We start from the raw sequence: 25225 nt of genomic DNA on the forward strand, positions 1-25225 counted from the left end.
TCACCCGTTGGATTTTGTGTATGTTTAGTTGGAAAAGTAAATCAGATAATACATTGAAAATGTTTAATTCTATTACCTATTCATATTATTGATGTTGAAAATATGCTTACAAGGGAACCCTCCCACATGATAATCTACGATTTGAATGAAACTTGGACTGGTGGAAAGAGGACCTCAAAAAATCCCCATCCCCCAATTTTCAGCTGCTGAAGTTGATTTTTCGATTTTTGACGAGCGTTAGAAGTTTTGTGTACACAGGTAAAGTTGTTCTGTAAATTCGAAAAATGGCCGTTTCTCCCCACCGCATGAACTTCAGCTGCTGAAATTTTGGTCAAAGGGTCTATGCTTGATGCCTAATTGACTAATACTACCGCCGGCCGGATCTGGAATTATCATCAGAAAACGAATTTTTTGCCCAATTGCTGGTTTTTAAATGCCATTGAAAAATTTGAAAAATGAGTCAATTAAGCTCTTCTAATGAACTTCAAGGGCTCAAATTTTGGTCAAACAGTCTCTGCCGAATACCAAATCGACTCATGCCATCATTGGCCGGATCCGGCCATCCGTTCAGGAAACAAAATTTTTTACTGTTTTTTCCCATGTTATGAATGAATTCAAGAAATGGCCGTTTCTCCCCACCACATGAACTTCAGCAGCTGAAATTTTGGCCAAAGGGTCTCTGCTTGATACCTAATCGATAAGTACTACCGTCGGTCAAATCTGGAATTATCATCAGAAATCGAATTTTTTGACATATAACATGAAAAAAAAATATAAAAAATACACAAAACTTCACACGCTCGCCAAAAATAGAAAAATCAACTTCAGCAGCTGAAAATTTAGGGATGGGGTTTTTTTGAGGTCCTCTTTCCACCTGTCCAAGTTTCATTCAAATCGGAGATTATCATGTGGGAGGGTTCCCTTGTTAGTGCGTGTGCCCTCATCCTTATGCTTAGTCTAAGTATTTTTCAAAGCATTATTGACCATATCATTCACGAATTCTAATACGTCATAATTGAATAATTCGTTGTTGTGTTCATTATATAAGAAGTCCATGTGACTGAAGTTAGGATCGGCAATTTCTATCACTCCTGCTTTTATTGGTATACGATCGTAAAAATATTGCACTTCCTGCAAAAAAAAATTGTCAGAAATGAAATTACCCAGTATATCACCACTTGTATTGACAGTCCCTCAAATCCATTGCCCCCAAGTTTTATCACCCCGGGCTCTGATAATATTTTCCGGCTCTTCGAAAACTTTTGCCAAAAACATTTTTTGTTCTGCAATTTTGGCAAAAATTGATTTTTTTTTTTTGGAAATTTTGATGAAAAAAGAACCATTTATTATTATAATAATCTTGACAACAAATAGATTTTTCTTGGAAATTTTTATTTAAAAAGATGTAGATTTTTCAGGGAAATTTGTGTTTGACCATGAAAAAAGTATTTACTTGAGAATGTACTTACTTCTGGGGTAGCAGCATTATCTTCTTTTGCATGATAAATACGGACTGGTACTTGTATATCACTAATATTGTATTCCGTAGGCAGAGTTGTTCCATAAATTTCCAAATTTTTTGCTGGACCGTAGTCAAAATGCCTGAAGGACTCTAAAGCATTTAATTAAAATTTTATTTTTTGAATTTTGTTAGAAATTAATTTTAAAATTGAGTGTGGCTCTTACGATGAAGTTGGCCCAGGTGATCACTTGCTTTAAATGAGGTTCCCGCCGGGAAATTAGCAGAAACACTTGGCATTATCTCCTGAAATCGTTACAAAGAGCGTGTTACATTTTTTCATCGGTAGTAATAATTATGATACCAATGGACTAAAGTGAATCATAAAGTACGAGTACCTATGTCGAATTCAATTTATAGATTTCTTTTATTTTTTATTTTTTTCTGAGGTATTCTCTAATTAGCGCCATGTTTTGATTGACGGTCAACTAGGAATAAGTATATTTCTTAAACTATTTCTTACCCTGTTAATATGATCAGGCCGTAGACCATACATTAAGTATAAGATATAGTCGTACAATGAGTATCCGTTCAATTCCTGTATTGTTGTTGAAAACTCTATTCCAAGATCCACTATCCAATTGCGATCCATGTAAGGACCGAGTGCATAAGTGGTTGTGTAATTCTGATGTTGTAGACAAACAAAAATGTAATAATTTCAAGGTATAGAAATAGAAAACATAGTAAATGGTTTGAATTTTGAAATTTTCATGTGTACAAAGTTGTACCTACCGAATTAGAATCCACTGATGAATTTGATTCAGATACATTTTTGTGGTGATAAAAAAATGCTATACCAACTTGAGCAATTATTTTATCATTGTATTGTGGCAGATCTGATAACATCATGTAAAACACAGCGTTTCCAGCCGAATCGCATATGCATAGTAATTGCGAATGATTCGTTTTGTTCAAAATAAAATCGATGGTTTCTGGTAAATCATAACGACCCATTTCATCGTAACTGTAAAATGAAAAGATGCTTTTTAAAATTGAGATTAAAAATCGCATGCACTTGTGGATTTTACCTGAAATCCCAGAATTCTGGATCCATCGCTGTGTAGTTGATGTGATTACTAGAAAATGTATTGCCGCGTAAATTGATCATCCACACATCGTATCCTTGATCTGCTAATAAGTATGCTATTCGGAAAAATTATTGCATATGTTATTTTTGAAATCAATCTATAGGTATGGGATGGATTGCTGATTTACCTAAGGCTCTTTTTGGTCCATTGGCGATCCATGCGAATGAAGAATCGATATATCCATGGATCAAAAGTATAGGAAAATGACTGCCATTTTTATTTGATTTTCCATGAGGAATTCTTTGCAAGTCTAGAATATATCCATCGGAAGTTGTCACGTTATAGATTTCTATTGGGTATCCATTTCTTTTTATCATTTCTGGCTGAAATTTAGAATTACTGTCTTAAATACCACCTAAATGTTACCTATTTCAGCCAATGAACGAGGCTTGTATGAAAAATTATTCAGAATTACCGGCGAATAAAAATCCGGATTTAGTAAATCATCGAGGAATCCATAATTTAAGTTGATGGTGTTGAAAATGAAACATGTAAAAAAAATGAGATGTAAAATTGGTATTTTTAAGCGAACGTTTTCTTTTCTGGAAACCTGCGTTTCATACGTCATGTTGATATACCTAGCTGCGCTTTCACAGTCTTCCTAGACGGCTGCTATGCCACACTTTGAAACCTTTTTCATTTTGTTTGTTCTATGTTTTACTTATGGTTATTTACGAGAATAATAATCTGTTTTTCCCAGCAACTTTTTTTTTTTTTTTATCCAAAGCTCAAAGCTGTTTGTCGTCTTATTATAGTATTTTATCGTATTTTACGAGTATTTACCATGTTTTTTTGAATTCATTGGCAACCTTCGCATTGATTAGAGGGATCCCCTTGAACTTACCTACTGATAAGTCATATGTATTAACCTCCAACTTTGGACGTGAGTTGATGTACGGGGTGGGCAAAAGTCAACTTGCAAATTCGCAAAAATTGAAAAAAAAATTTTCACATTTCAAAACGTTTTAGTTTTTTGTCAAAAAATCAAAAACTAAGCTTCCTAGAAAAAAACTAATGACATTACATCGATTGGAAATTCAATTCTCTACAATTTTTTTCCGGCCTCTCACCTTGTATTTACGATTTACCCACTCTAATCTGTTCGGAATGTTGAACTCATGACAGGATTAAATTTTCAACCATCGAAGTTGGTTGCGATGCCTTCTGGGACGATTTGCTTGTAGAAAATTATTATACCAAGAGGCCAGTTTTCAACAAATCAAATTTTAGTTGAATCGGTGTCATTTTTGTTGGAATGAATTTACTCAAAATTTACTATGTAACCTATATGTGTAAGTGATAACAAAAAAATAAAGTAAAAAGCTATTAAAAAGTGCATAAAAATGGTAAAAATTACTAGGTTATCTACATTATAATTTTACAAAAATCATTAAAGTTATTCTTCAAATTAACATATTTTGTTAAATAACGTAGCATTTATTTAAAAAAGTGTTAACATTATTTGAAAAGTTGTACAACTTTTTCAAATGTAATAAAAATTATTCGAACTATACTCAATCAGAATTGGCGTAGGTTTTTGCCATGCGTTCTTCGATATCACTCAAAATAATTAGAAAGGTTGAAAAGCAAGTACCTTCCAATAATTAAAGTAGATTCAAAATAAGGTATTTATAGCCTATCAAATCTAAGTTTTCGAAGTTCAACATTTTGGGGAATAGCTTGATTTTTAAATCGAAATAACAGTCCTTTAGGCCCTATTTAAAAATTCATAATTAATGAAACGAAGACACTCAACTCTCATTGGGGTGTCTTCAAAAATCTAGAAATTTATAGGGGTTTGGGCTCTCAATTTTGTCTAAAATTTTAAGTATGTAACAAAATCTCATGTGCTGTACGAAATATTATTATTGTATCTCTCCTTAAGATGCTGAGTCCGCACATTGATAGGTTCTTTGATCTGATCTACCAACCCCTTCTATAGGTAATTAAGTATCTCAGTTTAGTGAAAAATTGAAAAGAAAAATTTTGTGATTTATAAGTTTTTCGCATTTTATTCTCAAAGGTGTCGAGTTCAAATTTCAAGTCATACTTAATTAGACTCTTTCCTTTCGCAGTAATTTTCAATTTTAGAGGAAAAACAACGTTGAACTCATTCTACTGTTGTAAAACTTTCCTGCCATAGAATACTCGCGACGAATTTTTTTAATAAATAGCTTTTCGATAATAAAAAAAAAAGTCAAAACATCCTGTTGAAAATTATCTTGCTCGGAAGCCGTTTAGCATTGCCTCAGGGTCAGAGGAAATAGCTACTTTTTATCTCGTTTTTTGAGGGAGGGGGGTTGATTAGAACTCTTTACATAATTTTCAAACTACCTCTCTAACTTTGAAACAGTGAAATTTCACTGCGACGACATTTTGCCTTTTTAAAAGCAATAGTTTTTTACTGCAAAACAGTGAAAAACTATTGCTTTTAAAAAAGGCAAAATGTCGTCACTGCTAAGCAGTGAAATTTTACTGTTTCAAATTTAGAGAGTACGTTTTCATATTTATGTTACCACACGCTATGCTTTTGCTAGATAGAGGTAAGTACATACTAAGAAGGTGCAAAAATGAGCGATTTTTGTGGCTTTTCTTGTATGTATAGAAATTGTTTCGAAATCAATTTTTTAATACGAAAAATTGGTATTTTTTGAAGAATTTTTCAAAAGTGGAACCACTGATTTGAAAAACGCTTCCATTCATGCAATTTTCGATAGCTATGAAAGCTCGTCAGAAGAAAAATCAAAATTTTCAACTTTTCTGGACTGGGCAGTAGAAGATGAAAAACTGTACCAAATCGTTTCATTGTTTGAGAATATTTTTTGATAATACTTTTTAAAGATCGGTTCCTACCTACCTACGTCCTACATACGTATTTTCAGTTTTTGACCGTTGTAAAAAATGAATGTGTGCTTTGATTGAATTGAGTTTACTAGTAAGGAATAGTGGAATACAAAAATTTAATTGATTGGAAAAAGTCCTCGTAAACGCGAGGTCTTGCAACGTACATACATTACAAAATAATAAGTACTCTGTATTTCAAAATACCTTCCGAGATTCGATTACACTTCCTTGAAAGGATCTCAGTTTTACAAATCGGAGGTATGGATATCGTTTTTGAATGACACTGTCCTATTGTCAACTCCAATTTGGAGATTCGGATTGGCACCGTGGCTCAAAGTGTAATTGACGATATTGTTCACAAATTGTATCACGTCGTAGTTGAATAATTCGTTATTGTGCTCGTTGTATAAGAAATCCATATGGCTGAAATTGGGATCAGCTATTTCTATCACTCCTGCTTTTATTGGCAAATTATCGTATAAAAATTGCACTTCCTATAAAAAATTGTCATGTACTAGTTTTTATCACTCTCTCATACATAAAACACTGTGCGATACTGAAAGTATGTACTTACCTGTGGGGTAGCTGCAAAATCTCCTTTTGCATGGTACAGACGAACTGGTACGCGTATATTACTGATATTGTACTCAGGAGGCAACTGGGTACCATAAATTTCCAAATTTTTTGCTGGACCATGATCGTAATGGCTGAAGGATGCTAATAATTCCAACCAAAAAAATTATTTTCGAATTATTTTAGAAAATACATACTTAGTTTGAATAATATAAATTATTGTGGTTTTTACTTCGGAGTTGGACTAGGTGTCTCGATACTTTGAACGAGGTACCGGCTGGAAAATTTGCGTAAATACTTGGCATTATTTCCTGTAAAATTACATATAATCGAAGTGTTATGAATTGAAAAATGTACCTAGGTATGTAGTAGGTACTGTCATTGTAAGTGCCATTTTTTTTACCCTGTTTATGTGATCTGCTCTTAAGCCATAAACAAGATATAACATATAATCGTACAATGTGTAGCCATTCAATTTCTGCAGAGTTGACAAAAATTGTATTCCAAGTTTCGTCGTTTGATCATGCTCCAAAAAAGGACCAAGAACATCGTCAATTGCGCTACCCTGATAGTGATTGAAAATCAATAAAAACTTAATGTTAAAAGTTATTTTTTAAAATGAAAAATTACCCCTTCGGAAAGCATTTGTAAATCTGAATCTGGTATCATTTTTGGGTGATAATACAGTGCTAGGCTGACTTGAGCAATAACTTTGTTATTGTATTGTGGTAAATGTGATAGCATAATGTAAAACATTACATTTCCAGCTGAATCACATATGCAGAGTAACTGTGTATGATTCGTTTTATCCAGAATAAAATCGATGGTCGTTGGCAAATCGATGGAACCTATTTCATCGAAACTGTAAAGTAACGAGTATTAAAAGATTCAAAATGTTCAGAATAAGATTGAAAATCGCATTCGTGAAGTTTACCTGAAGTTCCAAAATTCTGGGTCATTTGCTGTGTATTGGGTATGGTTTCGAGAAAATGTATTACCGCGTACATTGATCATCCAAACGTCATATCCTTGATCCGCTAATAAGTAAGCTGTACGAAAAAATTACCTGTGTAACATTTTTGAATTCATTTTGGTCTGCATCCAGCTGACTATTGATTTACCTAGCCCTCTGTTAGGTCCATTGGCAATCCATGCGAACGAAGAGTCGATAAACCCGTGAATGCAAAGTATAGGGAAATGACTGCCATTTTTATTTGTTTTTCCATATGGAATTCTTTGTAATCCGAGAACGTATCCATCGGGGGTCGTTATGTCATAGGTTTCTACCGGGTATCCATTTCTTTTTATCATATCTACCTAAACGGGAGAAATTGCGCACTGTAAATATTATTTCAATCTGAAATATCTACTTCGTATTGAAAATAGTTTACCGGTGCATAGAGATCCGGGTTCAGTAAGCCGTCAACAAATCCATAATTTGAGATTATGGCGCCAAGTGTGAGAATTGACACAATTATGTGAAAAACTGTACGTGGATAGAACATTTTTAAACGAGCATTTTTCTTTTGAAAAATTTTCATTTTGTACGTAGGTAGATATTCAAAATGTATTTTACGTATGGACTCGAATTGCGGTTTCTATAATTCTGAAATTATTTTCTTTTGCTCTTATCTATTGCACTCGAATGACTTTTTTTTTCGTGGAAACCATGTACAATTTTTCGTGTTTAACTGTTTGACGTCTCGTACCTATTTCAAGTTCTTTTTTACTGTCTGTTGCTGGTCACCTTCACATTGACAATAGGACTTCTCCTTAACTTATCTACAGATAAGTTAAATTTTCCGTCATGAGGATTCGTTGATAGTGAAAGTACGTTTATACGACGAGACAAGATACTACTTAGTTTATTCAGATTAAAGAATATTAGGTGTATGGTCTACTTTTGAATTCGGTTTCAAAATAACGCAAACATGCAAAGGTTGTGGTGTGGTTAACCACCCCCCCCCCCCATTGCTGATTTCGAATCGCTATAATCGGTTTAGAAATTCAGTTTTTCTCAATCTTACAACCGCTACCATTTTTTAAAGGGAAAATGAATATTGGACAGTGATTCAGATCAAAGGATCCAGTTCCAGAGAATATCCGCGGAAACATGTTCGCTTCGATCTTAAGTCTGATTAGATTTAATCGAAGAGATTTTATCATATCTAATGTAAGGAATTTCCTCTAAGAAGGTACGATTTTATCCGTTTTGAAAGTGCAGGTCTGATCAGATCTAATCATAATCACATCTGTTCAGGTATAGTTATTTTCCTGATGTGATTTAAAGGACTTTTAAATTTGAGTATGGAGATATTTTAGATTATTTTGGACCTTTTCATTAGGTTTTTTCAGATTTGAAAAATCCAAAAATCTGCTGAAGGCTTCACACTGAGTAAAATTTGCGTAGCTTCCAACTTGAAATTTTCGATCTCAAAAATTGTAAAATGAAATTTTGTTTCTAAAAATTGGTCTAGTGGTGTGCATTTTTGTATGCTCGCTCGATTTCTCTTCGTCAGATTGAAGCGCTTTCTGTCAGTCCAGGTTTTGATATCTCTCTTGTTAGGTATCTGCTAATTGCGTGAAGTTTCATGAAAAAAATCTGTGTACGATTTTGGAATTTTCAAAGACTTTTTTTTTCAGTTTTCTGCTAAAAAATGTAGAAAAAATTTCCCACCGTAGGTATCAGTTGAAATCCAACTACCAACTTGAGCCCATGAAAACTGAGTCAATTTACCTAAGATCTTACTGTTAATGGACGGCAAGGCCATGACTCAATCAAGGAGGGGTGAGAATCGGAACGTACTTTAATTAAAATGAGTTCAAAAACATGCAATGGTGAAGAATAAGAAAATTTATTTGATTGAAGAATGTCTTTTCAAACAATCAGTCCTCTCTAAATTTGTAGTCTGTAATATTTTCAAGATGCTTAAATTTTGCCTATACTTTCTTTAAGAACCCCTGGTAAAAATTGATAAACCAAACAATAAACATTCGTGTACACTTTCTTAGAAGAAATCTCGGTTTCATAAATCGCTTGCTGTCCGAACATTTGCATCTCCGTATCGGATATTCGGATTTGCTTCGTGGCTTAAAGTGTAACTGACGACATCGTTCACAAATTGTATGAGGTCATAGTGGAATAATTCGTTGTTATTCGCATTATATATGAAGTCCATATGGCTAAAGTTTGGATCAGCTATTTCCAATAGTCCAGCTCTCATTGGTAGTTTATCATAAAAAATTCGAACGTGCTGAAAAAAATGCAAAAGTTGTTCGTGTTAATCGCATTTTATCTGTCTGTAGCAATTATATTACAGCAGAGAGTGTATGGTACTTGCTTCTGGAGTAGATACAAAATCCGCTTTTGCGTAGTAAATGCGCACTGGTATACGTATATTACTGATATTGTATTCAGGAGGCAATTGTGTGCCATAAATTTGCAAATTTTTTACTGGACCGTAATCGTAATGACTGAAGGATACTGGCAGTTCAAACAAGAATATTGTTTTTCAAATTGTTTTGTAAAATTATTATTTCCGAGTGATTGTGGCCCTTACTTTGAATTTGGCTCACGTGATTCGATACTTTGATCGAGGAACCCGCAGGAAAATTGGCATACACGCTTGGCATTATTTCCTGAAAATGTTGTAGTAGGTGTTTTATGGGAAGAGATATCGAATTTCCCATCAATAGGTAAAAATATAAGTTCATAAAAGTAAAGGGGATGGGTTATTGGAAAGAACAGTTAGTAGATTTACAGGGCGTTACCTTAATGCAAAATCCGAGTATGTCCATCCAAAAAAGAATCGTCGTTTTGCGTCACTGATAAGACTCTGGGAAGCCCTGAATTGAAAAATTTGCATCTGAGTACAGTTGAAATGCACCACCGAAGATGCACGAAGCTGACCAATGTTCAATCAGAACTCAAAGAACCCTTCCGAGCATATCCGAACCTTATCAGTGATGCGTAAAATCGTACTTTTTTTGGGGAAAACTTTAATTGAACGACAGAATAAATGAATTGCACGACAGGACAACCCCACGACAACATAATGGTTTTTGAACGACAGGCGACTTAACGACTGTTTTGGTTGTTAGAACGACAACATTGAACGACAGACCTTGGTCAACAAACATGAAAAATTCACGTCACGAAAAAGGGAATGCCCGACAAATGTTCATTTCAATTTATCTCATACCTATCTTATCATTTCCATTTCATTCATTCCTTCAGAAATTTCAAATCGTTCTGGAGGGGTTAAAAAAGGTAAATTGAGATTGTTTCTGAGTTGGGTGATCCGAGATCGTGTTTCACACATCAAGCGACATCTTGCCAAAAAAACCCGCTCATTTCTTCAAATATTTACTTGCCCATTTTTCGCTAAAAATGTGATATGTAAGCACACATTAGGAATGGAAGTAAAACTTCAGAAAGTGACAGTGCCGATTGAAGCGAAAAATGTGCCTCTTGGGCAGAAGAGGAAGAGAGGGAAGTCGAGCAAAGCTAAAAAGGCACTTCTTGTTTAATTTACCTACTTAATAGAACATTACATTTCACATTATTTTTAAATTTCCTAATTTTAACTCACAAGTAATTTGTCTTTATTTTAATATATTGTGAGTATCACCAACTTTCATTAAATTTCATAATTTGTCGTTTTGATCTCAATTTTGTCGTTTCTTTAGCAAATCAGTCTGTGTATTTTATTTAATTCGTCGGGCATACGCCGGCGTGCACTTTTAATTTTTCTGTCGTGCAATGGATGACAACACTTTCTGTCGTTCAATACCTGGTTTTCAGGCGTTCACATCTGTCATGCAAAATCCCTTTTTCTCGTCGTGCCGATAAATGGCACCCCTTTTTTTGTATGGACATACTCGGATTTGGCATTAAGGTAACGCAGGGTGTCTCATCTCAATGTGATTTCTTATGAGTCAAAAGAATGAACAAAGAATATAATTTTGGTTTTCCTTTTGGCTTTGACTTATCTTCTTACTGAGAAATACTAGAATTAACCCCCGTAGGGTAGGAGAGAAAAATGATTATGGATCGAAGTCCATGAGATGAATGTTGAAAGATTGACGTAGGTAATACGTAGGTAATTAGGTATATTTGTACGAGAATTCAAGATGAGTTGCTTGTATTATTTTTGGAAGGCGTAAGGCGTAGTTCAATTCCATGACAGGAGATGGCGAATTATGAAATAAAATACATTTTTTAAAACATGTAGGTAGAGGTACCATTTCTTACCCTATTGATGTGATCTGGTCTTAAACCATAAGTGACATATAAAAGATGATCGTACGCTGTGTAGCCATCCAATTTTAACGGCTTTGAAATAAATTGTATTCCAAGTTTCATAATCTCATCATGTTCCATAATAGGACCGAGTACACCACTGGTTGCGCTGTTCTGATCAAATACATAATTATTAAAAACGTCAATAAGAACCCGACTGTTGAACGCAAAAAAAAAAGTTCCAGATTTTTCAAAGGTTAGAAATTACCTTGTTAGAAATCATCAGTAATTCTGAATCTGGTATCGTTTTTGGGTGATAAATTAATGCCAGGCAAACGTGGGCAACTATTTTGTCGTTGTATTGTGGCAAAACTGACAGCATTACGTAAAATATCGAGTTTCCAGCTGAATCACTCATGCAGAGTAATTGTGTATGATTCGTTGTTTCTAAAATAAAATCGATTGTCGTTGGCAAATCAATGGAACCCATTTCATCGAAACTGTAAAGTACATATGTATGTAGTTTGTTGAGAATTCAATCATTCAATAGAATTGAAAGAGGCATTCGTGATCGTGGGTTTTACCTGAAGTCCCAAAATTTTGGATCCTTCGGCGTGTAGTAGACATGTTGCCGAGAATATCTATTACCACGTAAATTGATCATCCAAACGTCATATCCTTGATCTGCCAATAAGTAAGCTATTTCAGAAAACTACCGATGTATTAATATTCTTGAGTGAAATCTGTATTAATACTCATAACATTGCTGATTTACCTAGAGCTCTTTCCGGTCCATTTGCGATCCATGCAAACGAAGAAGAGAGATATCCATGAACGCAAAGTATAGGGAAATGACTGCCATCTTTATTTGTTTTACCATACGGAATTCTGTGTAATTCAAGAATATATCCATCGGGAGTTCTAACGTGATAAGTTTCTACCGCGTATCCGTTTCTTTTCATCATTTCTACCTAAAATGATTGTAATTGCAGTCCATTCCATATCTTAATTATTTCAACCGGAAATGCGCTTCCTATTGAAAATAATTTACCGGAGCATAGAAATCCGGATTCGGTAAGCCATCGACAAATCTGATATTCAAGTTGATTGCACTGAGTAGAAAAATTTTCAAAATGAAGATGAAAACCGAATATTGAAAAGACATTTTAAAGCGAATGTTTTTATTTCGAAAAACTTGCATTCTGTATTTCACGTGCGTTGAAACTAGATTCGAGTTTGCAGTAATTTCGAAATTTTTCTGTTTATTCTTATCTAAGAAACCATGGTACTATGTAAGTATATTTTTTATGTGTTGAGTGTATGTTTGACGTTTTACCTCAAGTACTTGATAATCTATCTCCGTTGGATATCTACCTTATTTTTTTGTATTTGCTAGTTACTTTCTTTTCACATTCACACATTGACAATGAGGGTTCTCGTAATACTGATGAGCCAAATTTTCTCCCATAATATCTCATTGCGAAGAACATGATAGTGACAACAAAATTGTTTGTAAGTTCAGCACACTTCCGTTCAAATTGTCCCAAAATTATGGTTTCTCTTCTATTTTTTTTTTCTGTGAAAGGTCCTTAATTTTTCTTAAAAGTCGAAAGTCGAGTTTTCTGACAACGAAATTGAAGCAAAAAACAGAAAATAAATTTTTCATCACGAACAATCGATCCAAGACTCAAGTCGAACCTTTCAAACTTTCACTTGAAATATCTTACGAACAGACCCTCGAAATTTTATGAATTATGATTCACCATTCGTTTTTCTTCATTTTTTTTTCATAGGGTCATCCTCTTGGTTTCTTTTTTGGATTTTCACCGTATGAAAAACTAATTTTTTCCTTCGATTGATTTTTTCCTCTTTGAAAAATTGATTTTTTTTTTTTAGGAAAACAAGTCCAGTCATTTTAGCAAAATTTTTAGTTGAACCTTGAAAAAATTGGGGGAAAGCTGAATTTCACATTATTTTTTCAGATTGGTCTCTAAAGCAACCTTTCAAAAGTTGAACCCCGCAACTTGCCGGCTACCTCCGCAAGAGGTCATTAACCTTTGTCGATACAGGTTTTCCCACTGTATCGCCAAAATGAAGGGTCGGAGGGAAAAAAGTGATTGAACTAAAATTAGTCTATGTAAAATTTCCTATAAGTAAGACGAGCTCAGTTGAAATATTTTTTTTCGATTCTTGGTGAATTTTTGAAAATCAAATTTAGGCCAAAAATGGGGGAAAAATCAAAATTTTACCAAATTGAGGTATAAAGCTGAAATTTGGAACATGCCCTATTTTTGACCTGCCAAATCGATTGGAAACGATTTCAAACCGTTTTGAGCAAGCACATTTTTGAAACTAGAAATTCCCATCAAAATTTCATCAAATACAGTTGGAAAGCGGAAATTTATGCTGCAATTCAATTTAAACACGCTATCAAGTCGCCATCTAGTGGGTTTGAGTCATTTTGTGGCTACCTGCGACTCTTTGAAAATTTTTGGTGCCTCCATTAGATTTAAGATTTTTCAAACTTGAAATTTCATCAAAAGCAGTGGGAAAGCTAAAATTAATTCTGTAAACTAATTTCAATGCGCTATAGGGAGTTGACTTTAAGTAGATTTCAAGTCGTTTTGGAGCCTCCAGCAACTTTTTGGAAATTACCGAAGCCTCCAGCAGATTTTTCAATGCTCGAAATTTCCATAAAATTTTACCAAACAGAGACACACCTCATTTTTGACATTATTCTGAGGTGGATCACAGGCAGTTTTAGTCCGTTTTGGAGTCTCAGCAGATTTTTAGAAACTTCTGTTTTTCCAAAAATGCCACAAAATTTATCCAAATTAACTTTCGGTTTTCAAACTCCATTTGATGAAATGTTGTAGAAATTGCAAGTTTCAAAAATTTACTGGAGGCTCCAGCAATTTCCAAAAACTTAATGAAGGCTCCAAGACGACTGAAATCCATTTTCTGTCGACTCTCCAGCGCATTGAAATAGTTTCAAAAATGTGCTTGCTCAAAACGGTTTGAAATCGTTTCCAATCGATTTGGCTGTTCAAAAATAGGGTATGTCCCAAATTTCAGCATTATACCTCAATTTGGTAAAATTTTGATTTTTTCCTCATTTTTGGCCTAAATTTGATTTTCAAAAATTCAACAAAAATCGAAAAAAATATTTCAACTGACTGGTCATGCTTATAGGAAATTTGACGTAGAATAATTTTATTTTAATCTTTTTTTCCCTCCGACCCTTCATTTCGGCGATATAACCGAAAAACGTAGATTGACAAAGGTTAATGACCTCTTGCGGGGGTTGCAGACAAGTTGCGGTGTGCAACTTTGATCATAATATTTTCGAGTCTACCGTGAATCGAGTTGTCGTTTTAAATTGTCGATTTTCATTTTTTAAAACAATTTTCATAAAATTGACAACTTTACCCCCTCCTCAGTAAGGGTGAAATCGCCATTTTGGGAAATGCTATACTGGTCATGCTGATAAGAAATTTAGCGTAGAACAATTTTTGTTCGAACATTTTTCCTCTTGGACCCTTCATTTTGGCGATACAGCGGGAAAACTTGTATCGGCAAAGGTTAATGACCTCTTGCGGGGGTAGCCGGTAAGTTGCGGGGTGCAACTTTTGACGGGTTGCTTTAGAGACCAATCTGAACAAATAATGTGAAATTCAGCTTTCCCCCAATTTTTTCGAGGTTCGACTAAAAGTTTCTACAAAAAATTATAGGCATTTAATTTCCTTTCCCCTGCTGGAGTAAGCTTCATTTTTTGGAGGCTTTTGTTTTTGGAATTTTCGAGCTATAAATATAAAATTCAACTTTATCGGTCAGTTCCTATATTTCATTTGAGATAGGTATAGCATTTTAAATTTTAGAACTAGGCGAGTAAGTATTACAGATTCATTACTACGATATTTTCTAAAAAAAAAAGCAACACTTTTTTTTTACAAAAATTGTTATTTTTTTCAACTACTGTTAGGAAGGATACCTACTAAATGAAGCTTTGAAAACTTCAACCGCTTATGGCCTCTACTTATTTGAATTATGTGATGATTTTCCTCATTGTGATGCCTGATTGGAAGTGTTGAAAATCATGTACGGTATTACGTTCAACACATCATCATTCAGTAATTGATTGATATTTGCATTGCTCATGTAATCCATATGATAGAACATAGGATCTGTTATTTCTACTATCCCAGCCTTCACCGGTAATTTTTCGTACAACGGTATTGCTTCCTTCAAAAGATTTTCATTTGTGATAAAAATGTTACTTGGCATCGGCGGTACAGCTCTACCTACCAATGTACAACTGACTTACTTCTGGCCCAGCGATAGTATCAGAAACTGCATAGTATACGCGAATTGGTACCTTTATATTACTAATATTGTACTCAGATGGTCGTGATGTCCCATACATTTTCAGATTTTCTTCTGAACCATAGTCAAAGTTAGCAAATGAATCTGGAACGTTTGAAGACTCGTTGAATTATTTTTCCCTCGTGTATCTTTTTTTCATTCACTTTATTTCGTTGCAAAAAATTATTTCTTAAAAGTTACCAAGCATTTGATGGAAATGAAGAGCCGCCTTTACTGATGTTCCAGCCGGCCAGTTGTTGAGCAAAATAGGCGCTGTATCCTATAAATGCCAATCACAGTACAGTTTTGAAGTTATGTACATATTTATTTATTTGAGATCTTCATTTGCTAAGGAAGTATTGTTCATACGAACTCATAACTCTCTTACTTTATTCAGATGATGAAGCGGCATACCATAAATTAAATTAATCAATATATCATTCAAGCTGTATCCAAAAATGTAAATGGAATTTAAAATACGTAGCTCAAGTTTTGTTTCTAAGTCGTGTTGCGCAATTCCACCTGGTGTATTCCAGTATAATTGTTCCTTTGGTAATAAAATAAAACGTAAAAATTCTGTTGAAATTGTTTCCATTTATTTTCTTTCAATTTTCTCAAAATGTTCATTACCAACGCGCTTTTCAAAATATTTGCTAAAAACCCCAGAACTTGGCGTTCATGCACCAAAGTCAGAAATGGAGCTAGACTAATTTGTGCCACGATTTTATCATTATACTGTGGTAACTCCGATAGCATTATGTAAAACACGGAATTTCCAATCGAATATCCTATGCAGAAAAGCTGCTCGTGATTTGTTTTGTTGAGCACGTAATCGATGGAAGCAGGTATATCATAAATACCTATTTCGTGATAGCTGTAGTTATTTGAAAAACGTAAAATTGTTATTAGGCTGCTGAAGATGAAAATCCAAGAGCAAGAACTTAGAAAAGTCCAATGTTTGACATTATGAAGTTACGGTTTTATTCTACATGCATCCAAAATTGAGGGCACTAGAGCATTTCAGAAATTTTTATGGATAAAAGCCCCCATAAATTTTGAAGATGGACTAATTCCTTCCACAAACACTCAGTAATAGGTATATTTGCCCCTTGAATTTCTTGACTCGGCAAACCAGTTCACCCTTGAGTAGTTTTGGTTGCTTTGTCGTCAGTCAAAATGATTAGGCACCTGTTACGGAACACCCTGTTTTTCGATATGTCTTTTTAATTCAGAGTAAAAAATATGTGCTGAGAAGTGTGTACTACCTGAAATTCCAAAATTCTCTTTCTTTAGGTGTAAACGTGATATGAGCTGTGGAAAATGTATTTCCACGCATGTTCATCATCCATACATCGAAACCGTTGTCAGCCAATAAATATGCTTTCAAAAATACATACAATCAGGTTTTAGACCTTTTTTTTAAAATTTTTGTTGAGTAACCAACATCGACTCTCTTACCTAGAGATTTTTCTGGTCCGTTTTCTATCCATGCAGCTGATGAATCTGGACCACCGTGAATCAATAAAATAGGATACCTATTTCTATTTGCATTATCAGATTTTCCATGAGGAATTCTGTGTAGTTGCAGCAAATATCCATCCTGTGTTGGAACTATGTGTGTTTCTATTGGATATCCATTTCTTGCGATTATTTGAGGCTGTATTTGAAGTTGAAAGTATGTACCATGTTTGTTGTTGCGAAAGCTATGATTACTTAGGATTGAAGTGAGGAAATACTCACTGGAGTCAGGTAGCTATCCGGGTTCGAGGTCATTTGTAATCCATTGATATAATCATTGACCACATAAGGCGGACTATGCGTGTAAATCCACAAAATTAAATTTAATAAAACATCGAGGGAGTTCATTTTTTGAAGAAATAATTTTTTTCGAAATATAACAATTTACCAACAGTCACGTGCAGAATTTATTTTCGAAAGAAAACGCTGTAAAAAATCCATTACGTAATGCATTTTGAAGTTGATAGCAAAACTGTTGGTGTGTGATTTCAATGCTCTAGGTCATCTAACAGATAGTGAACGTGCTGATAAAGTTGTGATTTATTTGGAAATTGGTTGTGAAAGTAGTGGAGAAAGATTGCGAGTACTTGGAAATGAGGTTTTTGATAACTTTCAGAAATCTCATGACCATTTTTCTTTTTTATTCTAGAATTTAAATTTCTAAGAAATTATTGTTCCAATCAATTTGAAAAAATGTCGGAGCTGAAAAAAATGAACTTCTCACATCAAAAAATAATCTAATATGTAGTTTATTTTTGAACAAAGTATAAATATTATGTGATTTCTTTGAAATTGAAAAATGTCACAGCAGTGTTCAACAGGTGACGTTCTCTGAATAACGCAAAAAAAAGTTGAGAAAATACGTAGGTACGTATTAGGGGAAGGTAAAATTGTCCGGAAATGTTTTCTAAACGGTGGTGAAAAAATAGTGAAAAAGTAGTGATTTTCGCTTAAAAATTCCATTAGATACCGTAGTACAAAATATTTCTTTTAAATTTTCAAAATGAAATTTTAAAAGCAAATTCCAAACATTTCATATTTTTTTGCCCTGTACTCATCATTACAATTGAGGAGTTCATTGCAAAAATAGTCCTTGTCACATCGCTACTCAGACCATATTATGCACTCCATTGCACTTACATTGCACCTATAGCCAACTGAGGAGATCATGTTGTGATGATGAAATGACCCGTCAAGTTGGTCTACCCGGAGTAGCCAGGAGAGGAATTGCGTTAGAGAGTTTACATTCATGATACTGGGTACACTCAAGGGAGAGCTTGGGAGTTGCACAGGTTCTAAGAGGTAATGTGACAAGAGCTATTTTTACAATGAACTCCTCAATTGAATGTTTTTCGGAAACAAAAAATTTTCTTGCTGCGGAAATTTTTGTTGATCTAATTGGATTATATGAAATTATTCCAAATTTCCAACCAAAAAAAAAGTGATGAATTTCTGATTTTTCTGAACTTTTATCTAACATCCAAGCTCATATTTCACTACATATGAGAATTTTTCTAATTTTACAAATTTTAGGAGCTCCTATTCTCCTCCAAATCTAGATAGAAAGTTTGTAAGTCTGGCTATAAGTAGTTAAGGAGGTACTCTACGATCAGGTGCAAGATATGCAACCCGCAACACACGCAACGTTGGCTCGCGAGTACAGTACAGGGTGGGTAATGCTGTAGGCGGGGTGAGGAGGGAAACTGGTTCGCGCACACGTGGTGGAATGCTGGCTTAGGTGGCGGGGGTGAGGGAGGATATTAAATTAATATTGATTGACGAATTAATTAATTAATTAAATTAAAACACTGGTACATATCAATATGATCGATCAATTAATTAAATATTTCATTGATTCAGAATAATTATCACAATTGATTTCTTTAATTAAAATATTCATAATCGATTTTGCCAATTACGATTATATGGGAACAAATGGAAATATCAACCCCCCTCTGCCCCCCCCCCTTCATATAGATGGACTGATTGATTGATTTCTTCAATTGAAATAATTATCAGTGATTTTAATCGTAGGTATGTACAGGCATTATGGATATAGTAAATTAGTACTAGACTTTTTCTATTCTTTTCCATATCCTTCCACCCAAGCATCAATATCTTAAATGCCTACAATATTCAGATGTTTCTAGACTGAATAAGAATTCCTTAAAAGACAAGCCTTTGGTCAACAATAGCTACAGACATGTGTCGCCACTTTATACATTAGAAAAAAAGTCATTAATCTTTCTTGTTCTTCTAGAAATGTGTGATGTAGAAGTACAAAGAAATTCTGTCTTGGAAAGATCTGGAAATGGAAGAAAGTAGAAAGCAGGTATACTTTGAGAACAGGTTTTCTGTTTCCAAGGGAGGGTATATGGAGAAAGAGCTAGAATGTAAGGGTGAGATTTTAGAATCCATATAAGAAAGTAGTTGGTCAGTGGAGGTTTCAGTTGTTCATTTGTGCATTCGTGATTTTTTCAAAGAGTTTATTCTGCTAGTGCTGTGTGATTCTATACTTTTTCTGTACTGTGTATCTGTGTGTTTATTTTTCAAATCTTTTGAATGAACATATTTTTCAAAATTGTGTACTGTGTACTGTGTACTGTGGAATAAAGTGAAGTGAATCGTCAAACGTAAATTATTCGCGAACTGTTTCAATTTTTTTTGTGGTAAATATTTCGCTTTTCAAAAATGGAAAGTTCGAAAATTTTTGGCGAGTTGGACAATCCAGTTAATGAAGAAGAAATGTCCAAGGTATTGGAGCAAATTTCTCACAGCCCTTTACCTGTACTCCAAGCAGACGAAGTGCATGAAATTTTATCTCCTGTTGGTGCTCCAGGGCCATCCAATCCTATACAGCCTGTTGGTTTACCAGGACCATCTAATCGTATGCAGCCAGTTGGTAAGTTTTTGTCTTTTTTTAAAAAAAATTTATGCTTGAAGCTATGCAAAGTAAATACCTACATACGAGTTCGAAGATCATTTTGCTCAAAGTAAAATTAGGCAGGGAGGTGGTGTAAAAAAATTATTAATTTCTTTCATTTGAGAAAAAAAACAAAGCAAAATAGGTATATATTTTTTTTTTTAGAAATTTTTTTTGCAAACACACTCTGAGGTCATTCATTTCTAACTCTACACAGAATAATTCAAATTTAAAAATATCACCAATTCAAAATAATTTTTCTCACATTTTTTAAAATTGAGTAAAAAATATCTGTTCTGAAAAAGAGATTTGGCAATTTTTTTTTAAAGTATAAAAAAAAAACAAACAAGTGATTGAATGCATGTGTGGCTTTATGCTTGCCTAATTAAATGCTTTTTAATCTAAGATTTCCCTGCCCCTTTCCCCTTTTTGCTGTTGTAAAAAATCTAATTTCTTTCTCTTTTTTTTTTTAAACAGAGCTTCTTGATTTACCCCCTGAATTAATTTTCGAAATTGTTAGTCATCTCCCTGGGGCTTCTATTGTGATGTTGGCACAAGCAAGCGATTATCTATGTGAAATTATTGTTGAAAAATTTGAAAAAATTTGGAATGAAAAATTTTTGGAAAAATATGACGAAATTAAAAACTTTATTCGAGCACACCTAAAAGAAAAATTTAAACAATTCCTGATCAGCTGCCTGCATTTTAACAAGGAAACAATCAATGTAATAGAAGTTCTTAAAAAAGCAAAGTACATCGAATCAAAAAATTGGCAAGATTATACACAAGATGATGTTGTTCACGTATTTTCTCTTCCACAATTTTACACTGAAACAGATTTAATTAGAGATTATCAAAAAGAGGGAAGGGCAGAGGACTTGCAATTTTTTCTGCTAGAACCATATTTTGACAAATGGAAATTGAGCCAAGCCATCCACAAACAACTAAACCTACCAGTGTTATTTTGGGAAGATTTTATCGAAGATATGTGCTCCAACTATTTTGAGGCAACTTCACTTGAGAGCTGGGGGGAATGGTACAGGGAAAAATTGATGCACAATACACCCTAATTTTTTTTTCTTAAAAAAGACAATTCCTTAACACACATTTTTTTTTCTTTCTTTTATACCCACAGATGAAACAGATGAAACAGAGGAGGAATTTTATGATGTACTAGGCATATCATCAAAAGTTATTAAAAAATTTTCTACTGAAGCACTCACAATGACAGCCAAATTAAAAGAAAACTTGAAAAAAGAAAATCCGGAAGAATACCTAAAAAAAGCCCTGAATAAGTTGATAAATGAATTTGTTATCAACGATATGAATCCCCGTGATAGAGTTGGTCTGGTTATGGGCAATGAATCGGCAGAAAAACCCATATTTATTTCATATAGGACACCTGACCAATTTTCCAGTGATGTAATAATGAATGAATTTTCACGAATTATTCAGAGTAATAAAAATTTTTTAACGGATGAACCCTTTAAGATCAAAATAACCAAAGTACGAATGCCTGATGGGAACGGGAGAAGACGAAAATTTGACTTAATGAGCTATGAAGAAATTTGCCGGAAAAAAACATCTATAATTACAATTGAAAACCCCCATAACAACTTATGTTTGCCTAGAGCCCTTGTAGTTGGTATAGCTCTGGTTCATAAAGAAGATAACCAGAATGCAAAAAACCATTATGAATTAATAATCCAAAAGAATCGAGACTATCAGTTACTGCAGGCTCAGAAACTATGCAGAGAAGCAGGGGTGAATATTGATGAAATTGGAGGCGGTATTGAAGCCCTCACCCGTTTTCAGAATTATTTAAAAGACTACAAGATAACTGTTTTTCATGGTGACGATGTGAATGGCAGAATACTTTATTTCAGAGGAAAGACCACAGCCCAGAAGTATATAAACTTGTACTACTTAAATGAACATTATAATGTGATAACCACTTTGAAAGGGGCTTTTGGGTTTGACTTCTTTTGCTACGCATGTGGTAAAGGCTATCACCATAAGGGTGAACACCCAAATTGTATAAATGCTTGCAGCCAATGCTTGAAAGAGCCGAAATGTAAGTTCAAATCAGTGGACCAAATTAAAACGTGCAAAGATTGCAATCGGAAATTTCTTGATCAAATATGCTATGATAAACATAAGGTTCCAGGCCATTTTGAGAAGAACAAAAGTGTATGTGAAGGCTTGAAATTTTGTAAGAGCTGTGAAAAGTTATATTCTGTTAGAAGGCAAAAAAACCAGCAACACAAATGTGACTCTCATGTCTGTGAAAACTGCGATAAATTGGTGCCTTATGATCACGTATGTTTTATCAAGCCTATGAAGAAAATGAACAAAAGAAGCGATGATTTATATGTTTTCTTTGATTTTGAAGCAAGGGTAGAAGAAGAGCCATGGATTGTCACCCCTAAGTATACAGCTCGCCGTCACATACCAAATTTTGCTGTGCTACAGATGAATTGTATGCGCTGTATTAACAATGAAAATGATGACATAATGATAGATTGTAGCCATTGTGGGCAGCGTCAGTATGTGATTGAAAACAAAGAAGGAGATGAATTGCTAGAAGAATTTTTCGATATTATTCGTAATAAAACACCCAAATTCAAAAAAACATATGTGTATGCTCACAATGGAGGTGGCTATGATTATATTTTCCTAATAGAATTCATGGTTCGAAAACTAAATTGGGTACCTACCTTAACTATGAATGGTTCAAAACTGATAATGATGAAACATAAACAAATTGAATTCAAAGATAGCCTAAACTTTTTCCATACCAGACTGGCTGCTCTACCTGATATGTTTGGCATTGAAGATGCAGAGAAGGGGTATTTCCCCCATTATTTCAACACTTTACCGAATCAAAACTACTGTGGCTCTATCCCTGAAGCAAAATATTACGGTATGGATGAAATGGGTCTTAAAGAAAGGAAAAAATTCGAAGAATGGTACAATGATCAAAAATCCAAGAATGTGACATTCAATTTTCAAGAAGAGATCCGAAAGTACTGCATTGCAGATGTAAATGTACTAAGAAAATCTTGTATAAAGTTTCAAAAACTATTCTACGATTTAATGGGGATAGACCCTCTAGCAGCAACATCAACAATAGCCAGTGCCTGCATGACTGCTTACAGAACAAATTTCATACCGCCAAATACCATCCCTTTGATGACCTTTCCATCATATCGAATGAGGGACAATCAATCAATGTTGGCAGTTCGATATTTGAAGTACTTTGAAGATATGCATGGTGTTCAATTAGAATCTGCTTACCGTGGATGGGAAAAGCAAATTGGCAAATATAAGGTTGATGGCTACCATCCGTCATTTCCTATGGAAAAATTAGGTCCAGTTCCTGAAGATATGCCAAGTGTAAGACCATTGATTATCGAAATTAATGGATGCTATTATCACGGATGTCCAAAATGTTTTGCCAATCGAACAACAGCTGTTAAATCGAAAGATAGTAAAGAATATGTCAATATGGACATGCGATATAAGAATACACTGAAAAAATTAGAACATCTTCTTTCTCTGCCTGAAGCCCCTTATGTTATCACTAAATGGGAATGTGAGATCTATAATGAATGCAGAAGTAATCCTACTCTGAAGCATTATATGACAAATGTCCAAATTCCAACCCCGATATACTCCAACCGTGAACCATTCTTCGGTGGCAGGACAGAAAACTTTTATTGGTATGTATAAAGGTGATAAGTTATAGGTTTTTGTAGGGGAAAAACTATCAGAGAGGTTCTCTAATGCAAATTTTTCTTTTTTTTTCTTCTGATACAGGTACTATAGAGTGGACCCAGAAAAAACGAAAAAATTCGCTATCTAGATGTGAATTCTCTCTATCCTTACGTTAACAAGTATGGATGTTATCCTATAGGACATCCAAAAATTTTGCTTGGCAATGATATTCCCCCAAATTTGAATAATATTACAGGAATTGCAAAAGTTAGGCTTCTTCCACCAAAACAGCTATATCTACCAGTTTTACCAGTTAAAGTGAACAATAAATTGGTATTTGCACTTTGTAGAACATGTGCCTCTGAAGAAAATAAACTTGCATGTAACCATTCCGATAATGAAAGAGAAATTATGGGTACCTATACATGTATTGAACTAAATAAAGCTGTAGAAAAAGGATACCAAATCAAAGAGATCTATGAAGTTTGGGCTTATAAATCCACAAAATATAACATTCAAACCAATTCAGGCGGCTTATTTGCAAACTATATAAATACGTTCTTGAAGATAAAACAAGAAGCCTCAGGGTTTCCACCTCATGTCCAGTCAGATGACGACAAAAGAAAATTTATTGAAGAAATGAAACTTCGAGAAGGCGTAACCCTAGATCTGGAGAAAATTGAACCTAATCCAGGCCTAAGATCTCTGAGCAAACTCTGTCTAAATAGGTAAGATGCTGGCTACCTATCCTTTGATATAACTCATAAATTTCTCAAAAGTAGGTACATCATATCAACATTGATATGGTTTTTGTTTATTTTTCAGTCTCTGGGGAAAATTTGGGCAGAGGAACAATCAAAGGCAGGTGAAAGTCATAAAGGATGGACCCGAATTCTTCGAATACTTTTCAAACCCAGCAATAGACATAACAGATACAACTTTTGTTACTGATGATTTAGTTTATGTCCACTGGGAATACCTTGAAGAAACAGCCATTGATACACCCTTTATCAATCCAGTACTCAGTGCTCATGTAACTGCCGAAGCCAGGCTGGTCCTATATAGTTATTTGGAAAAATTACAAGATAGAGTACTCTACTGTGATACAGATTCAATTATCTATATTGAAAGACCAGGAGATGAGCAAATAGAGACAGGACCTTACTTAGGCCAGATGGGAAATGAACTGGAAAAAGAGGGTGAAGGAGCCTATATAACAGAATTCATTTCTGGTATGATGAATTTATTGATCATGAATAGATTCTATCTATCAATTAATAATTAACAGTTATCAATGATGAATTTTTCATTATACTTTCAGGAGGTCCAAAGAATTATGCCTATTGCATAAAAACAGGGAAAGGTGAGCTCAAACATGTGGTGAAGATTCGGGGTTTCACCCTGAATTATAATACCCTTCAGAGCCTGAATTATGAAGC

The 25225-nt window shown here is 34.2% G+C and overlaps 4 protein-coding genes and 1 long non-coding RNA gene across 6 annotated transcripts in view; 1 reads left to right on the forward strand and 4 right to left on the reverse strand.

Annotated features, from left to right (window-relative positions):
• LOC135849236 (uncharacterized) overlaps nt 1-25225 on the forward strand; it is a 93582-nt gene that overhangs the window by 14862 nt on the left and 53495 nt on the right. The window lies entirely within an intron of this gene.
• On the reverse strand, nt 50-3285 carry LOC135849223 (lipase 3-like). The gene is made up of 8 exons (XM_065369548.1): nt 3023-3285; nt 2735-2930; nt 2548-2662; nt 2252-2483; nt 1983-2144; nt 1687-1765; nt 1470-1612; nt 50-1131 (listed from the first exon to the last, which is right to left on the reverse strand). Exons 1-8 carry the CDS (start codon nt 3173-3175, stop codon nt 958-960), a joined length of 1254 nt encoding a protein of 417 aa, XP_065225620.1. The 5' UTR covers nt 3176-3285; the 3' UTR covers nt 50-957.
• On the reverse strand, nt 5551-7741 carry LOC135849218 (lipase 3-like). 2 transcript variants are annotated; one of them, XM_065369538.1, is made up of 8 exons: nt 7416-7741; nt 7146-7341; nt 6959-7073; nt 6655-6886; nt 6382-6589; nt 6257-6301; nt 6026-6168; nt 5551-5945 (listed from the first exon to the last, which is right to left on the reverse strand). In XM_065369538.1, exons 1-8 carry the CDS (start codon nt 7563-7565, stop codon nt 5697-5699), a joined length of 1338 nt encoding a protein of 445 aa, XP_065225610.1. In that variant the 5' UTR covers nt 7566-7741; the 3' UTR covers nt 5551-5696. The 2 variants fall into 2 exon arrangements, with proteins under 2 accessions (XP_065225610.1, XP_065225612.1); XM_065369540.1 differs by having other exon boundaries at nt 6257-6335; nt 6428-6589; nt 7416-7739.
• On the reverse strand, nt 8856-12594 carry LOC135849221 (lipase 3-like). The gene is made up of 8 exons (XM_065369545.1): nt 12318-12594; nt 12042-12237; nt 11851-11965; nt 11535-11766; nt 11279-11440; nt 9585-9663; nt 9366-9508; nt 8856-9278 (listed from the first exon to the last, which is right to left on the reverse strand). Exons 1-8 carry the CDS (start codon nt 12465-12467, stop codon nt 9051-9053), a joined length of 1305 nt encoding a protein of 434 aa, XP_065225617.1. The 5' UTR covers nt 12468-12594; the 3' UTR covers nt 8856-9050.
• Nucleotides 15077-17549, reverse strand: LOC135849225 (lipase 1-like). Its single transcript, XM_065369553.1, has 8 exons — nt 17369-17549; nt 17087-17285; nt 16894-17008; nt 16259-16502; nt 16017-16175; nt 15830-15908; nt 15591-15733; nt 15077-15508 (listed from the first exon to the last, which is right to left on the reverse strand). The coding sequence occupies exons 1-8, from the start codon at nt 17492-17494 to the stop codon at nt 15329-15331; spliced, it is 1245 nt and encodes a 414-aa protein (XP_065225625.1). The 5' UTR covers nt 17495-17549; the 3' UTR covers nt 15077-15328.

This window comes from Planococcus citri, chromosome 5, assembly GCF_950023065.1.
Source record: "Planococcus citri chromosome 5, ihPlaCitr1.1, whole genome shotgun sequence".
Taxonomy (NCBI): Eukaryota; Metazoa; Arthropoda; class Insecta; order Hemiptera; family Pseudococcidae; genus Planococcus; species Planococcus citri.

Coding starts and splice junctions, on each gene's coding strand:
- LOC135849221 (XM_065369545.1), bottom strand. CDS start 12,467: ATGCAAGTTTTTCGAAATAAAAACATTCGCTTTAAAATGTCTTTTCAA. Junction 11,966..12,041: donor TGGACCGGAAAGAGCTCTAG/GTAAATCAGCAA, acceptor TTTCTGAAATAG/CTTACTTATTGGCAGATCAA. Junction 9,664..11,278: donor GACCAGATCACATCAATAGG/GTAAGAAATGGT, acceptor CAACATTTTCAG/GAAATAATGCCAAGCGTGTA.
- LOC135849225 (XM_065369553.1), bottom strand. CDS start 17,494: ATGAACTCCCTCGATGTTTTATTAAATTTAATTTTGTGGATTTACACG. Junction 17,286..17,368: donor CGGATAGCTACCTGACTCCA/GTGAGTATTTCC, acceptor CTTCAAATACAG/CCTCAAATAATCGCAAGAAA. Junction 15,734..15,829: donor TCATTTCCATCAAATGCTTG/GTAACTTTTAAG, acceptor CAAACGTTCCAG/ATTCATTTGCTAACTTTGAC.
- LOC135849223 (XM_065369548.1), bottom strand. CDS start 3,175: ATGACGTATGAAACGCAGGTTTCCAGAAAAGAAAACGTTCGCTTAAAA. Junction 2,484..2,547: donor CCAGAATTCTGGGATTTCAG/GTAAAATCCACA, acceptor TTCATTTTACAG/TTACGATGAAATGGGTCGTT. Junction 1,766..1,982: donor GGCCTGATCATATTAACAGG/GTAAGAAATAGT, acceptor TAACGATTTCAG/GAGATAATGCCAAGTGTTTC.
- LOC135849218 (XM_065369538.1), bottom strand. CDS start 7,565: ATGAAAATTTTTCAAAAGAAAAATGCTCGTTTAAAAATGTTCTATCCA. Junction 6,169..6,256: donor ACACCTAGTCCAACTCCGAA/GTAAAAACCACA, acceptor TGGAATTATTAG/CATCCTTCAGCCATTACGAT. Junction 5,946..6,025: donor ATTTTGCAGCTACCCCACAG/GTAAGTACATAC, acceptor AATTTTTTATAG/GAAGTGCAATTTTTATACGA.